Source organism: Calypte anna, chromosome Z (assembly GCF_003957555.1).
Source record: "Calypte anna isolate BGI_N300 chromosome Z, bCalAnn1_v1.p, whole genome shotgun sequence".
In the NCBI taxonomy this organism is placed as follows: domain Eukaryota; kingdom Metazoa; phylum Chordata; class Aves; order Apodiformes; family Trochilidae; genus Calypte; species Calypte anna.
The window spans coordinates 66,859,039-66,876,607 of NC_044274.1; the positions used below are offsets into that span (position 1 = coordinate 66,859,039).

General features: G+C 38.5%; 1 protein-coding gene across 1 annotated transcript in view; it reads left to right on the top strand.

Moving 5' to 3' along the window:
- The window catches only part of MSH3 (mutS homolog 3), a 96,615-nt gene that overhangs the window by 73,799 nt on the left and 5,247 nt on the right, over nt 1-17,569 (top strand). Inside the window, exons 20-22 of the mRNA XM_030467628.1 lie at nt 944-1,088; nt 15,167-15,353; nt 15,550-15,679. Coding sequence (XP_030323488.1) covers nt 944-1,088; nt 15,167-15,353; nt 15,550-15,679 — 462 coding nt within the window. The remainder of the gene's footprint in view (nt 1-943; nt 1,089-15,166; nt 15,354-15,549; nt 15,680-17,569) is intronic.

A 17,569-nucleotide genomic window follows, 5' to 3' on the forward strand; every position in this document is an offset into this window, starting at 1 on the left:
TTGTGAGAAGGAAGCTCCTGTAAAGGCCAAGACATTTCATCACATAGTCCCTCTTAAGTGGGTAACTCAGTGTTTTGTGCTGTTCTGCCAGCTGGTGGCTGTACTTCTCTTGCTTCTTGTCCAAGTTTGCTCTGCTACTGCTCAGGTATTACCTTCAACAGATCCTGAAATCTGCAAAGCTAAGAGGTGTCAGGTGTTCTATTCCATTTAAATTTGTGAGCGTTGCTCACTCACATGGCAGAGAGCTTCATGTTACATCAAAAAGCAGAATATGAATGCCTGTTTGACTGATGTGGCTGGCAGTCTGCATTTCCATCATCCTGTGAGCAGAGACCCATGTCAGTCATGTGCAATTGGATCCACAAAGGTATAAGAGGAAAGGGCATTTACATATGCCAAAGTGACATTTATTGCATGAGTTACTGCAGCCATCATCCTTTCACCCATATTATTTCTTTGTTGGCACCTGAAAGAGAACCTATGGGAAAGAAAATAAGGGATTGTCTTTGACTGTGCCTTGATATGTTCATGAAAGGATGCAGGATACATGTAGCCTTGACCTGTTCCCATAACCCCTTCAAGAACTTCACATATCTCTGTTTCTGTGATCTGTGTGCAAGAGGTATTTCCCACTGATATATGATACTTTTTTGTTTGTTTGTTTTCCTTGTATCAGAAAGATCTTGTGTATTGTCAATGGCATTATTATCAGCTGAAGAACACAAACTTGAGATGCTGAGGACTCAGGAGAACATACATAATACGGTCAAAAAAAACTGGAGACAGCTTCTGACTGGCATATTGCTCTCTCCTTTGTAGGAGAAGTACAACTTTATTCCACCTACAAAGGCAGAACTGTGACTAGGTGTAGCAAATCCTTACATTTGGATCATCTGGTAGAGCACTCCTAGGTTGTATCTAAACCAGAATGCCCCTGTCACAGGACAGCAGTCTCAGCTTACAGGCTTTTGGGATGGTGGCATCACATGCACCCTCAGTAAGTTTGCTGAGGACACCAAGTTAGGTGGTGTGGTCAACATTCTGGAGGACAGGGAGGACATCCAGAGGGACCTTGAGAGGCTTGAGAGGTGGGCCCATGCAAATCTCATCAATATTCAGCAAGGCCAAATTCAAGGTCTTGCACCTGGGTCAAGGCAATCCCAAGCAAAAATACAGGATAGGCAGAGAATGGATTGAGAACAGCCCTGAGGAAATGGATTGTGGCTGTTAGCTGGTGACAAGCTATGAGCCAGCAGTGTGCACTTCCAGCCCAAAAAGCCAGCTGTGTTCTGGGCTGCATCAGTAGAAGAATGCCCAGCAAGTTGAAGAAGGTGATTCTTCCCTTCTGCTCTGGTGAGACCCCCACCTGGAGTATCGTGTCCAGTCCTGGAGCCCTCAACACATGAAAAATATAGAACACATGAAAAACAGGGAACTCACCCTGGAGTGAGTCCAGAGGAGGGTCATGAAAATGGTTGGAGGGCTGGAGTACAGTGTGAGAGAGTTGGGGTTGAGAAGAATGCTGGAGAAAAGAATTCTCAAGGGTGACCTTATTGTGGCCTTCCAGTACCTGAAGGGGCTACAAGAAAGCTGGGAGGGACTTTTTGTAAGGGCATGGAATGATAGGATGAGGGGAAATGGTTTCAATGTGAAAGGATAGATTTAAGTTGGATATTAGGAAGAAATTCTTGACTGTGAGGGTGGTGAGACCCTAGAATAGTTTGCACAGGGAAGCTGTGGCTGCCACCTCTGTGGCGGTATCCAAGGCCAGGTTGGATGGGGCTTGGACCAACCTGATCTGGTGGGAGGTGTCCCTGCCCATGCAGGGAGGTTGGAACTAGATAATTTTTAGGGTCCCTTCCCACCCAAACACCGTTCTTTTAGGCTCTCAAATGCTTACCTTGTTTTGGCATGGGACTGGAAGATAAGATAATTTGGAAAGAAATATTGTTAAAGCTAGAGCACAGTTTAGGGATGAAAGGTTTATTCAAAGTAATCTAAAAAACCAAAGAATACTCAGCCCTTAGTAATCCATGTTTCTTTAAAGGCTGTGCATCAAATATGCCATAATGCTTTCTTCTGTATTTTTTATTCAAAATGTTACTTTGTCAGATCTCTAAATCATGGAATTGGCTTTCAAAAAAGTCAGATCTTACAAAAGATATACTTTGAATGTTACCTCCCTAAATACTTTAACAGCTATTTAATTCTGACAACTTGACAAACTTATATTACTGTTTTGTCAGGAGTGTGTGGAGCTAAAAGAAACTAGCAGACAAACCTCACTTTTTTTTTCTCTAGACAAACATACTTTCCTCTAACTGAATGAAGTGTAGATAGCTGTAGCATCATTAAAAGTTTTAATAAGATTAGAAAAGCAAATATTGTGTTAACATCAGCCAATATTTGGGAAATAATCTTTTTTGTGTTTATGGATATTTTTTCTTTGCTTCATTCTAAAGACATCACTGTCATTAAAATTTGAAAGATATTTAAAATTGTGTGATTTACTGTAATAGATTAAAATACTCAAAGGATTGTTTAATAAGAAATCTTGAGAAAAGCAGAAATCACAGGATGGAGTGGCGTGTGCAGCAGGAAAGAGAGAATATTTCATTTGGAAAGGAAATCTAGTGGAAGATGTTTTCCAGGTGTTTTTCACACAAAGTTAAAATCTGGGGTGAATCTCTTAAGAAAAATATCAAGGTAGTGCTTGCAAATATTAATGGAAAGGAATGTTCCATTGATCTGGATGGTGGTGGTAAAAGAAGAAAAAATGTCCCAATTTTTTGTAACTGGGCAAATAATCATAGAATCATATAATGGTTTGGGTTGGAAGGAACCTTAAAGATCTTCTACATTCAACCTCCCTGCCATGGGTAGGGACATCTTCCATAAGACCAGGTTGCTTCGAGCCCCATCCAGCCTGGCCTTGAATATTTCTAGACTGGATAATGTTGCACTTAATCTCACTCCAGTTTTACCAGCTGATCAATTATTCCAATGGTTCTGCACAGGAGAAGGGAAAAGTTTTGTATTTAAAACAGTAATTAACAAGCTTCATTGTATCACAGTTGCACAGCAGACATGGTGGGTTTTGCACCACAATAAGCAAACTAAGGTTAAAAAAGGAAAGTATTTTATGACCAGAATGCAGCTTATTATGTTGTTTGATACTTACGCATTGCTCCATTCATGGATAAGCTGAATTAGCAAAGAGACTGCCCACGAACTCACTTGATTAAATATGTTTCTGAAGAATTTTTCATTAGAAGTCTCTACATAGTAATTTCACTTAACACAATACAAAAATGGACCAGCTCCATCGTATTTAAACTTTACTGCTGAGGGGGCAGTATGCTGGTGACAAATTCTCTAGTATTATGCCAGAATAAGCATTAGCCTCTCATTTTTATAACAAATATAAATATTTTTGTTCTTTACTTAAAGGATCATTTACCAAACTAAGAAATTACTTAGAATCATAGAATCATAGAATTGGCTGGGTTGAAAGGGACCTCAGAGATCATCGAGTCCAACCCTTGAACCACCGTTGTGGTTGCTAGACTATGGCACTGAGTGCCACATCCAGTCTCTTTAAATATCTCCAGGGATGGAGAATCCACTACTTCCCTGGGTAGCCCGTTCCAATGCTTGATCACTCTCTTCTTAAAGAAATTCTTTCTAATATCTAACCTAAACTTCCCCTGGCACAACTTAAGACCATGCCCTCTTGTCTTGTTGAAAGTCGTCTGGCAAAAGAGACCAACCCCCACCTGGCTCCAACCTCCTTTCAGGGAGTTGTAGAGAGCGATGAGGTCTCCCCTGAGCCTCCTCTTCTCCAGGCTGAACAGCCCCAGCTCTTTCAGCCTCTCCTCATAGGGTCCGTGCTCGAGTCCCTTCACCAGCCTGGTTGCCCTCCTTTGGACCTGCTCCAGGACCTCAATCTCCTTCCTAAACTGAGGGGCCCAGAACTGGACACAGTACTCGAGGTGTGGCCTCACCAGGGCTGAGCACAGGGGCAGAATCACTTCTCTGGACCTGCTGGCCACGCTGTTCCTGATCCAGGCCAGGATGCCATTGGCCTTCTTGGCCACCTGGGCACACTGCTGGCTCATGTTCAGCTTCCTGTCAATCCAGACTCCCAGGTCCCTTTCAGCCTGGATGCTCTCCAGTCACTCTGTCCCCAGCCTATAGCACTGCATGGGGTTGTTGTGGCCAAAGTGCAGGACTTGCTTCCATTTCTTGGTTTGTTAAGCTTTATTGATTTCTTTGAGTCTTATGGGGTAGGATTATGAAAATTAGTTTTCCTGTCTGTCCTAGAAATACCTAGAAAAACCACAAAACCTGGCATAGAGATTCAGCTAGTCATCTTCTTCATACGTGTATTACAGAAATATAGGAAATTAAATTCTAATCTTGAGATGACAGCAGTGTTTGTCATGGCATTCTGCAAGCAAGGCATCTTGTGTAGTACAGAAATAACAGGAGGCTGAGTACTGAAGATGAACTGTGGAAGACTTTATCTCAGCAGAGCAACTTTTCTGTATGTTACATGTCCCTTTGGCCAGAAATGTGGCTGATACCTTATTAGATCATTTTTATTTTAATTATTCACACCTGAAGATAAATTTTTTTATTTGCCACTCAGATTCTTCTGTAAACAAAAACACCTAGAGTCTCTCGATTTACCTGTGCAGTTAAAAAGAGTAAAATAAATTAAAAGAAAAAATACTTTTTCACATCTTTGTTTGTTTTAGATATATCTGTAATAATGCCTACTGGTTTTAACATAGACATGAGTTTATGTGTTGTGCAGAAAAGAAGGGAACTGTTTACACAAAGCAATCCCAAGTCAACACAAGAATTTTATATACTGATATGTTAAACATGAATTGTTTGTATTGCTCTAGAAAGCAACAATGACAGTCAAACACAACTTATTACTTGTCAAGAACACAAAAGTAATTTTCAGAAATGCTTCTTCTTTATGGCACAGTAATTTGTTTCATTTTGTTCTTGCTTAATTGTATTTGTGTTTATTGCCAGAATAACAAAAATTGCTTAGGCCTTTCATTTATGCTTACAGTCATAAAGTTACACCTCTGGGGCAAATTATTCCTAGCTTTCACGGGGAAAATAGGATGGTGTATTAAATTCATTGCACCTATTTTATGTCATGTGGAGGTGTTCTTTTTGAAAAAGAAGTGGGTAAGTAGAAGTTGCTTTTAGAGTTGTTAAATCAAAAATTACTTAGTTCTTTTTTTTCTAGAAAACTTGTGTGTTGGACATACCCCATTACATTTGAGCTCTGTCAGGCTGGTGGTATTTGCCTTTCTAAAACTCTCCCGTGCTATAACTTAACCTGGTCACAATTTGAATTGGATTTTCTGTAGCATCCACAGGTTTAAAGGGGAAAAGTTCACTTGTGCTGAATGCTTCAGCTATTGTCCTTAGTCTGTTGCTATAGTTTCTGCTTTTTAATCCCCCCTTGGCCTCAATCCTTCAGCTACATATGCCCATTAACTTAATTACCTTGAGTTCCCTTGCTGGAATCTGAGAGTAGTAAGCATAAACCTGTGCGTGTATTAGGGCTGGGTTCTTTGTGTTCTTTATTTTTCTTCAGGCTAATAATGTTGATGGCTTGCAAATACACACCCTAATTTGAGTATCTATGCCTAATTTGTCCTTTGGCAAAATGAATGTATGTACTCTGTTACTCTCTTGACCATCAATATCATTGCATAAATGTTAATGGTTTCCTGCAGAGAAATCAGGGCAGAAGTGTGTATTTGGACCTCCAGTTGCCTAATGGAGCCTTCATACACTTCTCCATCTATTATTGACTTTATGGTATGCACTGCCTGTGCAGATCTCTTGGTCAGAGGGAGAAGCTGCAATAAAAACGTCAATTTGGTGCCTCTGTACAGAAAGAAATCATAGCTTCCCCACCGAGGGCAAGAAAAGGCAATGCTTAGCTCTGTGTTTGAGTAAATGTAAAAGCTGATGGATCTGTAGAAAGCAATGCAGTGATACATCACTTATAAAACCATTTGCATGTTAGGACATGAATTTTAAGCTATTGCTATTGTGTCCTTGTTCTGTTAGCAGACACCAGGTCTGCCAAGAGCTCACCCCTTTTCCCCTGACAAACATCTGGTGTATTGTGGCATGGAGAAAGTGGAACTGAGTCTTGAGCAAACCCAATTTTAAAATACAGCTCAAAAATTTAGAATTAAGCAGAAATATGCTGGATTATTTTAACAGTGAGTGATGTATTTGCCGTAGGTGATACAACAAGTATTTTTAAGGAACTCTCATATTATTGAGGGTATTCTTACTGAATTCAGGAAAAGAGCTTTTCTTTATGTAGTGTAAGCTTGTGGAAGAGCAACTGAATTTCTGTTGCTTTAGGAATGAGAGGATATTGGTTACTTCTTGTCACTCAGTGACTGTGTTGACTAGACTGATATTTTGGCTTCAGAACCCAGTCCTCTCTGTTCTGTCAGTCAAACTGAAGCTTTTAGATATTGAAAGTTCACTGCAATCCATGGATGTTTGTCTTTCCTCTGGCTTTCAGCAAAAAAATCAATGCAGTTCACATCTTCAGAGCTAATCCTGTCAGATATGTTTCTTTTAATATACTGGGGTGTTCGTGTGTGCAGAATGCCTTTGTTGGCCAAGTCTATAAGGTAATGAGGATTTAAGTGATTACCTATTCTGGCTATTTCAGTTGCTTAGTGATACAGGAAAGAAAAAAAAAAAAAAAAAAAAGGTAAAAAACACTATGAAACTGAGTATTAAAATAGCTTTGGCATCGCTTTTCTTTCCAGGATAATGCAAAGCATGTCTCCCTAGTGATCTGCAGTTTTTACTAGTTTCATTAACTTTCCAGTGTCTGAGACTATGATATGTCTACAATAATTTACAAAGCAAAAATTTATTTTACATTAAATGTGTAACGTATTTTGTCAGGCTTTTCAAAACAGAATAGAGCAGAACAACTGTTCTTCTGAAATGGGTAACCTACTGTCAGCATTTCTTCATTTAAAATTTGTAAATTGAGCATGTGTGTTCATGCTGACTGTCAATAGGTTAGTGTCATGAGCATCTGCTGATCTCCTGTCATCACTAGCCATGTAACTTCACACAGATTTACTTCTTAAAGTTGCCCATGAATAAATTAAAATGATTATCCTGGTAACTATGCTTTCTGTTATATTTAGGATAAGAAGTCTGTAATTGCAGTTTCTGCAAATTGTTTTTCTTATTGACAGAATTTGGTTTGAATCAGTGAGAGTTTGATGGAAATCAAGTGACTGATTTACCAGTACTCTGGGGGTGTGTGAAGCATTAGTTTCTTGCCAGTGAACTGTTATAAATTTGCAGATGCTGTCTTCTAAAACATTACTTGATAAACGTTCATTGTCTGTGGAAAGCAAACAGGTATTACAATATCCCAGTTGGCCTACTTTTATACTAACCACTGAGAAATTCTCGTTACTTGTCCAAGATTTTCTAAAATACACAGGGTTTCAAAAGCTTTTGTGGGCAGAAGTGGACAATTGTTCTGGTGAAAGGTGTTGGGATTATTGAGCTGCAGTAGGAGAGGACATGCAGTAATCAGCCTGCCAGTCCTCTGTTTAGGATGCCTGTTTTAATTTTCTTGCAGATCAACTTGCAAACTACTTTTGATTTTTAAACCTGTGAAGTCTCAATAGGTGCCTACTCAAAAGTCAATAACTTAGTTCAATGGGAGAAGATTTACAAAGGTGTTGGAATGAAACTCTGCTTGTGTTCTTCCATTCATGTCAGGATCAATATATAGTTTTCCTGTTCTCACGGACATAATTTTCAGTTAATAATCACACTTTTGCTATAATTTGTTTTCTGCAGACACCACATGAAACTTCAGCTGGGAAGAGTGTTTTCTGAGAAAAAATTTAAAGATACAGTTGTTATGAAATCTTTTTAAAAATATTAACTGTATAGTGTTGGTTCAAAATATGTAGAGAACAGTTCCATACAAGAAAAGAACCCATCTAATCCTTTCTTTTTGTAAACTAGTTATTTTAATTTGAATAATTCCTGTTCAAATACAATGATCTTTGAAATGACATTTTGAAGGGTTTTGTGTGAGGGGAGTGAGTGGATTCATAAAGTCATATTATGAATTTATTTTATTTGTGTTTTTCTCAGTGTTCTCTTTGAATCACAAGAGGAATGTCTTTGTCATTGGTGTTGTGAGAGCCAAATTCTGCACCTTACATTTCAGATTCTCAGAGAAAAGAGTAATTTTCTTTCAGTGCTAGTTGTTCTTGATGAATAAATAATTTGACTGTGAGTACATTCTGACACTAAGCATGACTTCAATTCTAATCCCTGGGAAGACAAACCATACCTGGAAACCTGAGTGCCTTCTCTTGAAAACAGCAAATGCAGTATGTAGAGACTATATTAATTAGGTTTATTCTTCAGTATCAGGTGTAAGGTTTCATTTCTCCAATAAGTATTTTAGATAAACTGTGAAAAAATCAAGGTCAAAAGTTTAAATTTAATTTTTTCCCAGCATTGTGTATTTATATTTTTTACTTACAATAATTTTTATTTATTTTAAGTCTTAATAAATAGCATGAAGATGTTGACAACTGTATAAAAGTAAGGCTTTAGGGCATGGTTTTGCACTCTTGTTTTCTAAGATTTGTTTCATGCCATCTACTTTTCATTACTACTGAGAGCTTTTGGGCTGCTTTTTCCTTCTCAAAAGCCATATGAGGTATTCACATAAGAGAACAATAAAATACCTGAGGTCCACAAAATGCTCTTAGTTTTATAACCAAACCACCTTAGAACACATTGGATAACTGGCCTCAAAAGGTAGCATGAAAAAAAGCCTTTACTACAAGCTTCTGGATATCAGATTAGTTTTTCTATTGGTAAATATTATTTCTTTTTTTTTTTTGCTGCCTTCTGTCATACTGGGACACTTTCTATTTTAAGTAATGTGTCATCCCTTTCACCCCTGGACTGCATAGGGTATCTCTAGCTCTCTAGGGATCTCTGCTGTGCTCCGTAGCAATGTATTGGGTTATTCTGTTGATCTTATGCCACTGTTAGTCAAGTCTGCCAATCTGTTCTCTTCTCCAGGATCCTCTGTTTTTTTCTGATGGTAGTAATAACAGGATGTTGAGAGAAGAAGCGTCAATAAAAGCTCAATAGTCTCGATTTAAATGTCCTGCTTCCATATAGATTTTTCATGGATGGCTGTCAAAGCCCTCGGACACATCTAGTTGGTCAAAAGCAAGAAAGCACCAGGCTGAGTTAACTTTCAAGGACACTCAGTTTTAGCAATATCAGTTTCTGCCTGTTGAGAGCAATGAATACTGATGACAAAATAATTCCTGAGATTCATGGAAAAAAGTTGTGCTCTTTAATTGTAGTGGTTTCTGAGTGGTATCGTATCTTGTATAATTGAAAAAAATGCAGACTTTTTTAGAGGCTCATATCACAAAATATAGGCTATCTTCCTGGGATGGTGAGCACATGCATTGGAAAAAGTCAGCATATATTGGCTTAGGAGAGCAGGTTAAAAATCCAGCCATTTGAATGCTGCTACTGAAGCACAAGAAAATCTGCATAATTTTCTCTTAAGAGTTCAGATACAGGTTAAGCATACAGCATTAGCTGGTTTACATAAAGCTAGCTACTTCTGCATATCATCTAACTTATCCTCCAAAAAGTAATTTAAGGAAGCACTGCCTCTTTTGGGTTTTTTTCTGAGGCTATAGACAAAAATCTTTACCACTTGAAACCTAGCACTGAAAGGAGATAATGCCTCCTTTATTTTTTTCTTCTTTTTATTTATTTTTTTTCCCCATTTTTTTTCTTATTCTTTTCTTTACATAATAAATGTGTGGAACATTATAAGATGAAGAGCTTTTAATTTTGTGAAGTTTGGTTGGCTGTTGAAGAGACATTATAACAAGTGGTTTCCAGCCAAATTGCATTTGCTAAGGAGTGATGGATCTCTTGCCAGCACTAAAGAGGCACTCTTCACTTTGGATATCTGCACACTCCTTGTGGGCAGAACACAGTAATCTTTCTGAACACAGACATTAGAAATTCCATAGCAGAAACTGAATTTTTTGTTTTAACTGTGTCACGAGTTTCAGCAGCTGGGGTTTTAACAAAGAGAGGAATAGAGCTGGTGAAGTTGGGTGGCATTATTCTTGCTCTAATGGTTTGCTTGTGTGGCTGTCTTATTATGTTTTAACCTTTTTTCCAGGATGCCTATTTATTTTTTTCCCCCTTTAATTAGGGAAGAAAGGAAAATTTGGGTAGTACATAACATGTCTGCTGCATCACTCAGGGATGACTCACACCTCTTCCTTCACATGTTTCACTATATTGTTGTCTACAGTAGTAAGGAATGCAGCATTAAAATGTAACAAAATAGTTATCTTTTGCATATTTAAAAGTTAGGAAAATGTCTGATCCTATGGCAGTCATCTTTCCAGAGAAAATGAGTCTTGACACTTTATTATTACTTTAGGAACACGTGTAAAAGCAAACAAAAAAAATATGGCTAAAGTGCTGTTAGCATTAAGGCTAAAAGGGGTATATGTAACATTTCTTTTAGCATTTTTACCCTTGTAATTCATAGGAATAGAATCCCAGGTGTTACCTATGGAGTGGCTGTTAGCAGTGGTAAATTTTCCAGATTCTATTAAATATTATAGGAAAAACAAATGTTTTGATGTATAAAAATACTTAGAAGGCAAGCTACATTGAAATGTAAGTTCAAAGCAACTGAATCTTGTAGAATTTTAGTGGGATTTATTACAGCTGTTTTAAACTTGAAGAAGAATGTTTTAAGAAGTTGGTGTTTTGAATCAAAAACTTTATTGTAACAGGAATATGGCATACAGTTAGGGAGCAATGCTTTGATATATATTAACTGTTAGTTTTATGAATGCAATCATCCGTGTTAAAATAGTTACCTTTAATTGTTTCTAGGATAATATTGCTTATTATGTTGGTTTAAAAAGCAGCCATGATTCTTCTAATGTTAAGCACAGAAGCAGAAAGAATAATTTTATCAGTTTTCAAAGGCTGACATTTAAGAGTTTTTATGTCATCTGTAGATAAGCCTGAGTTGGATTTGAATGTTTTAAGATGCTGGAAAGAAAGACTTCTCTTGCAGCTGTTGCCAAGAACAAGAGAAAGATAATACTCATTTCTGTTTGTATCTTGAGCATTTAGTGAGAAGCTCTGAGAATTATTTTTGTGAATGTAAATTAGATACAAAATGACTAAATGATTTTGAGGTCTCTATGGAAATGATGTAGTCCAAGAGAAAAATAGAACTGAGAAGTCTCAGTGTAATCATCATAGGTGTAGAACAGACAGCTGGTTAGCTGCTGTCTCTGTAATGAAAAGCTAACTAAAAGTGATAAAATAATAACACTAATAATCCTAGGGTTGGAAACTAGGGTTAAAGTTGCCCATTATGGAGCCAGAGATTGTTCTGATATAAAAAGTATTTGTCATTCTGGGGAACTTATTTGTAGCTAATAATGTTAAAATAGATCTAATTTACATTGTTCTCTGAAATCTGTGCAATGTTTCAATAAAGAGAGATTATTCTATTTCACAGTTGTACCATGATGGCTCAACCAAGCTAGAAAAGAAGCTGAGATGTGTTGGGGGCACCAAGAAATTGAGTAGTATGTTCATAGTTCTTATCCCAGTATTTAAAGGGATTACAGTAGTATGTGGCTTAATAAAATGTTAATTTCCCAATAACTCAGTATTGTGAGTCATATATTTAATTCACTGAAATTAATATAAAGTTTAATTAGCTTATGTGTAAAGCCAAATTTCTTTTTAAAGTATGTGGGAGTATACCTACTGTGTGTTAATGTAAGCACATACTCAATGAATTAAAAACACTCAGTTTGATGATTGTATCAGAATACCCATCTCCTATCAAAATTGTCTTATTGAAGATTTGTATACTGTGAACTTATGCATGCCACCATAACAAATTTCCAGGGCAGAAACCATATATCATGTAGAAAGTGTAGTTGTACTGTCTCCAGCCCACCAGGTTTTGGTATTGATAGTCAATTACTCCTGACAATCATAAGATCCTCATAAAATGATGAGTACCTTGCTAGTGCTTATTTAGGCAACAGAAGCAATTATATTAGAGACATCTACAGGAAAAGACTATGAGAAAAAAAGGCTATATTGGGATTCTCTTTATAGGTTTTCATTGGCTTTAAATATAGTTGTGGCCAGCTGCTGTGTTTGAAAATGTAATATGCTATGGTGTGAGTCAGTTTTCCTTAAATCAGTGTAGCTTGTATATATATTATTGGCTGATGAGAGTGAACAAATCAATTTTTGCAGACCTACACAGTAGTTTACTAGTGATAATCTATATCATAATGTAATGTGATTAATGCAACTGAAAAGTATATAGGAAAAGGAAATATTATTTCTACCACACAAAAAGTGTATTAATTGAATAGGTAAGGAAAGACATAGAAGAAGAAAAAAACAGGGTGTAACTACCAACAGGCTTCTGAGATCAAAGCTGTAGTTTCACAATTTGAGATGAAACCTGAGGATTCTATAAGGCTCAGTGCTGGGTCCTGCATTTCAGTCACAACACCAGGCAATGCTACAGCCTTGAGGAAGAGTGTCTGGGAAGCTGCTTGGAGAAAAAGGACTTGGGTGTGTTGGTTGACAGCTACTGAAGATGAGGCAGTGTGTGTGCCCAGATGGCCAAGAAGGCCAACAGCATCCTGGCTTGTATCAGAAGTAGTGTGGCCAGCAGGACTACAGCAGGGATTATCCCTGTGTGTGTTCAGCACAGGTGAGGCTGCACATCAAATCTTGTGTTCATTTTTTGAGCCCCTCACTACAAGAAGGACATCAGGGGGATGGAGTGTGTTGGGTAGAGGGCAACCAACCTGGTGAAAGGTCTGGTGAGCAGTCCCAGTGAGGAGCACCTGAGGGAACTGGAGTTGTTAAGTCTGAAGAAGAGGGAGTTGAGACCTTATTGCTCTCTACAGCTACCTGAAAGGAGGTTGTAGTGGCGTAGATGTTTGTCTTTTTTGTGACAGAACAAGAGAAAATGGCCTCAAGTTGTGCCAAGGAAGGTTTAGGTTGGATATTAGGAATAATTTTTTCACTGAAAGCGTTGTCAGGCATGGGATCAGGCTGCCCAAGGCAGTGGTGGAGTCACCATCCCTGAAGGGATATAAAAACTGAGTAGATGTGGAGTTGAGGGACATGGATCAGTGGTGGACTTGGCAGTGCTGAGTTAATGGTTGAACTTGCTGATTTTAAAATCCTTTTCCAACTGAAATGATTGAGTGAAGCTGAAACATTTACAAAAGACTTGTATGAAACATGAGGGACTTTTTGTGTGTGCATGTGTGTGTGTGTGTGTGTGTGTGTGTGTGTGTGTGTGTGTGTGTAGCAGAGAAGCTAACCTGCACAGAGACTGGCAAACTCAAGGACAGTTGTGTGAAAGGTTGAAGAGAAATCTTTGTCTTCAAATCATGTAAGCATGCTAGTTTAATTGTGTACCTGTGTGATTATGTTAAATGATTCTTACTTTGTTACTGCCTGTAGGAACTAACTGATCTTTCTGGATGCACAAATCCCTGGTCACATGAGTATCCACTCTACATGGAAATTCTGATATCTGATGCTTTCAGGTGTTGCTAATATTTTAAAAATACCAATCCAGGTCCTTGAACTGAACAAAAAAAAGTAAAATTCATTTTTACAGCTACCTTTGCTGGAATCCTCCTAGTGAGCTGATTGGTCTGAATTTCTACAGTCTTTTTTAAGGGAAGTGCAGGCTGCCTTGTACACTTTGCCAAGAAGGAAGAAATGCTCATTCTCCCTCAGCTCTGTAGTTGGCATGGAATGCTGTGATTTCTGCTCATGCAGAATCTTGGGACTAGATTACTGATGGTCCAGAAAAATTCTTTGCTGTCCCCATGGTCTTACCTCAGCCAGGTGTCAGTAGGATCCATATATATATGTTCCCCTGGGGAATGCATGCAAGCCATTATTTAATGGTAAATGAAGAGTTCCTTCTGGGCTTTCAGTTGTGTAGAGTACCCTTGCACCTGCACTGTGTGCTGTTGCTTTTTCTCCAATGCAATAGTTTTTTTCTGGAAGGTGAATGCTCTACCAAGGTTTTTCTGGTCTGCTTGGAGCAGCAGGAAGATATCTGCAGTAAATGGTTTCAGTATAATTTTTTTCAGAATTTTCTGGCATGTTTTTTTTTTTTTAACTTAAACTGATAACATGAGGCTTAGCAAGGCCAAATGCCAGGTCCTGCACTTTGGTATAACAGCAACCCCATGCAAAGCTACGGGCTTGGGGATGAGTGACTGGAAAGCTGCCAGATGGAAAAGGCCCTGGGGGTGGTGGCAAACACCCAGCTGAATGCAAGCCATCAGTGTGCCCAGGTAGCCAAGAAGGCCACCAGCATCCTGGCTTGTATCAGGACCGGTGTGGCCAGCAGGAGAAGGGCAATGATTCTGTCCCCATACTCTGCACTGGTGAGGTAGAGTACTGGGTGCAGTTCTGGGCCCCTCACTACAAGACATGGAGCTCCTGGAGTTAGTTCAGAGAAGGGCAGCAAAGCTGGTGAAGGGTCTGGAGAACAAGACTGTGAGGAGAGTCTGAGGGAATTGGGAATGTTTTGTTTAGAGAAGAGGTGACTGAGGGGAGACATCATTGCTCTCTACAACTACCTGAAAGGAGTTTGTGGGGAGGTGGGTGCTGGCCTCTTCTCTCAAGTAGTGATGGGACTAGAGAAAATGGCCTGAAGTTGCACCAAGGGAGGCTTAGCCTAGATTTGAGGAAGAATTTCTTTATTCTCAGAGTAACTGTGCATTAGAATGGGCTGCCCAGGGAGGTGGTGGAGTCACCATCCCTGAAGGTATATAAGAGCTGTGTAGATGAGGCACTTCAGGACATGCTTCAGTGGGCATGGTGATACAGATATAAATAAAGGTATTTTATATATTTTACAGGTGGGGGGGTGGGGAGTGGATGTTGATCACTGGACGTGATGATCTTAGAGGTCTTTTCCAACCATGGCAGTTCTGTGATCTCTTGTATCCCAATGCAGAATGGGTGCAGCAGACAACATTTACAAAGGCCGAAGTACCTTTATGGAAGAACTGACAGATACTGCTGAGATAATAAGAAAAGCAACTTCAAGATCACTAGTGATTTTGGATGAATTGGGAAGAGGCACTAGCACACATGATGGAATCGCTATTGCTTACGCTACACTTGAATATTTTATTAGAGATGTAAGTGATCAATCATACATATTCTTGTGAATGCTGTCCTATAACAGACTGTCTTTGACATGGTCTGTATTTCCTTGTGGAAATGTGGCATGACTAAACTCAGAGCAAAGAGATATTAGATAATAGATACCAATGCTATGCTGCTTTAAAAAAAAATAAAGCCAGACTTCCTTATGTGCCTTTTTCATCATTGTAGGTGGAGTCACTGACACTGTTTGTCACTCATTATCCCTCAGTTTGTGAGCTGGAAAAGGCATATCCAGAAAAAGTTGGTAATTACCACATGGCTTTCTTGGTAAATGAGGAGGAAAGTCCTGAACAAAAAGGTAAGGTTACATCTGCATGACACTTGGCACGATAGGGATAAGCACATGTTACAGTAATTTGAACCTCCACCTTAAAGTGATACATCCAAACTCATTACAATATCAGCCTTCACACACACTTTGGAGGGCTTGAAAACTGAACAACCATTTCCCTCTCACACTTAGTAGAAGGATGACTGAGCTAAGTCAGAGAAAAGATTCACTTCTTCCACTATCCAGATTCTCACCGTAGCCAAATACAAAGGATTAGGGAGCAGGGATTAGAAATCAAACGTATGGCAACTCTTTCACTTAACACTTGCTAGTTAGGAAGACTCAAGAGGTGGATGTGTTTTCTGCATTTTAGTATCTTCATTGGGTTTAATTTCAATGAGGTTGTCTGTGAATCCTGAGTATACTTGTATACTCTTAAGCATCTCCATAGTACTGTGTCATGCAGTTCCAAAATTCAATACTAGTGTGAAGAACCACCTCCTCTTTCTTGTTTTGAGATTCTTTTAAAATGTGTAGCTTCACTTAACAGTCCCAGTTCTTGAATGAGAAGAGGCAGAGAAATAATCTCTGTTTATCCTCTCTGTGTCATGCCTAATTTTGTAGATTGCTTATCAAAATCCCAGTCTGCTTGTTCTTAACAAGTAGAAGACTTACAGCATTTCTTCTTGTCACTGTTGCTCTCAACTGCTATTTTCAGTAAAGTTTGTTAGATGCTTTTTTCATTTGATAATGGGTACACTGAGCAGCTCTGACTGCAGTGATGGTCACCCTTCGTGGTGGGAGCTGACCTTTACCATCTGTTTTATATCTTTTAACCAATTATTTACAAATGCAAGGGACTTCCTTTTAGATTATGGCTGCTTAGTTTTCAGAGGAGCATTTGATGTAGTAAAGGTCAACAGCCTTTTAAAAATCCACGTAGGGTTTATCCACTGGATCTCTCTTACTCACGTCTTCCAGATTTGTAATGTGGGATTTCTCTCCATGTAAGCTGCTTGGATTTTTTTTCTCTTGAAGTTTCAGATTTAATGAGGTGCTGAAGAATTCTGTTCCCTGAATCATTCCTAGAATTTTTTTAAGAATTGATGTATTATTTGCCAGTAGCTTTCCCCCTCATTCATTCTTAATATTATATTGTCTGTATATGTTGTAGACTAATCAGGACAGGCTACTTAAGTATTTGCCACTAAGTAAATTACTTAAGTATATACCTCTCATTTTAAAATTATTTTCAGAGAGTTAGTTAAAAAACTATAAGAATTTTGCTGGTGGGAGACTTTAGGATTTGTATTCTGTTTAATGTTAGTAGCAGGGATCCCTGAATCTTTAAGTGCAAGTAGTTCAAAGTAATGTGTTTAGATTAGCACCAACTAAACCACACTGATGTTCCCAGTTAAGAGCATCACTCTCCTGAGGACCAGCATATCCTTTTCTCACAATGTTCAGTATCTGAACTCTTGATCTCTGATACTATCAAGCTGATGGGATATTGTCAATAATCAATATTCACTATTTCTTAACTACTGGGTCCATAAAACCCTTTGTTATGTTTCACTCTGCTGCTTCAACATTTCTACTTTCAAAGTTGGTTGACCAGAACCTTCAGGCCATGTGAGTCTTCCTTGCTTTGCTGCATAAAGCACAATGGCTTTAGTACCATAACCTGTGAGCAAAACCATATCTGTGTTTCTCACTCTGCCTGTATCTTTAGCACCTGTTATCTTAACATTCTAATTTTTTTTATTTAAAATGAGCTTGTGGCATGTTTTTTTCCCAGTCTTTGGCTTGAATCAGTCAGATCAAAACATCTTGAGTCATCAGCGTTTATGGAACTTTCCATTGTTTCCAAAAACCTGCATTTTTAAGACAGAAAAATGAGTGGCAGTGAATTACACC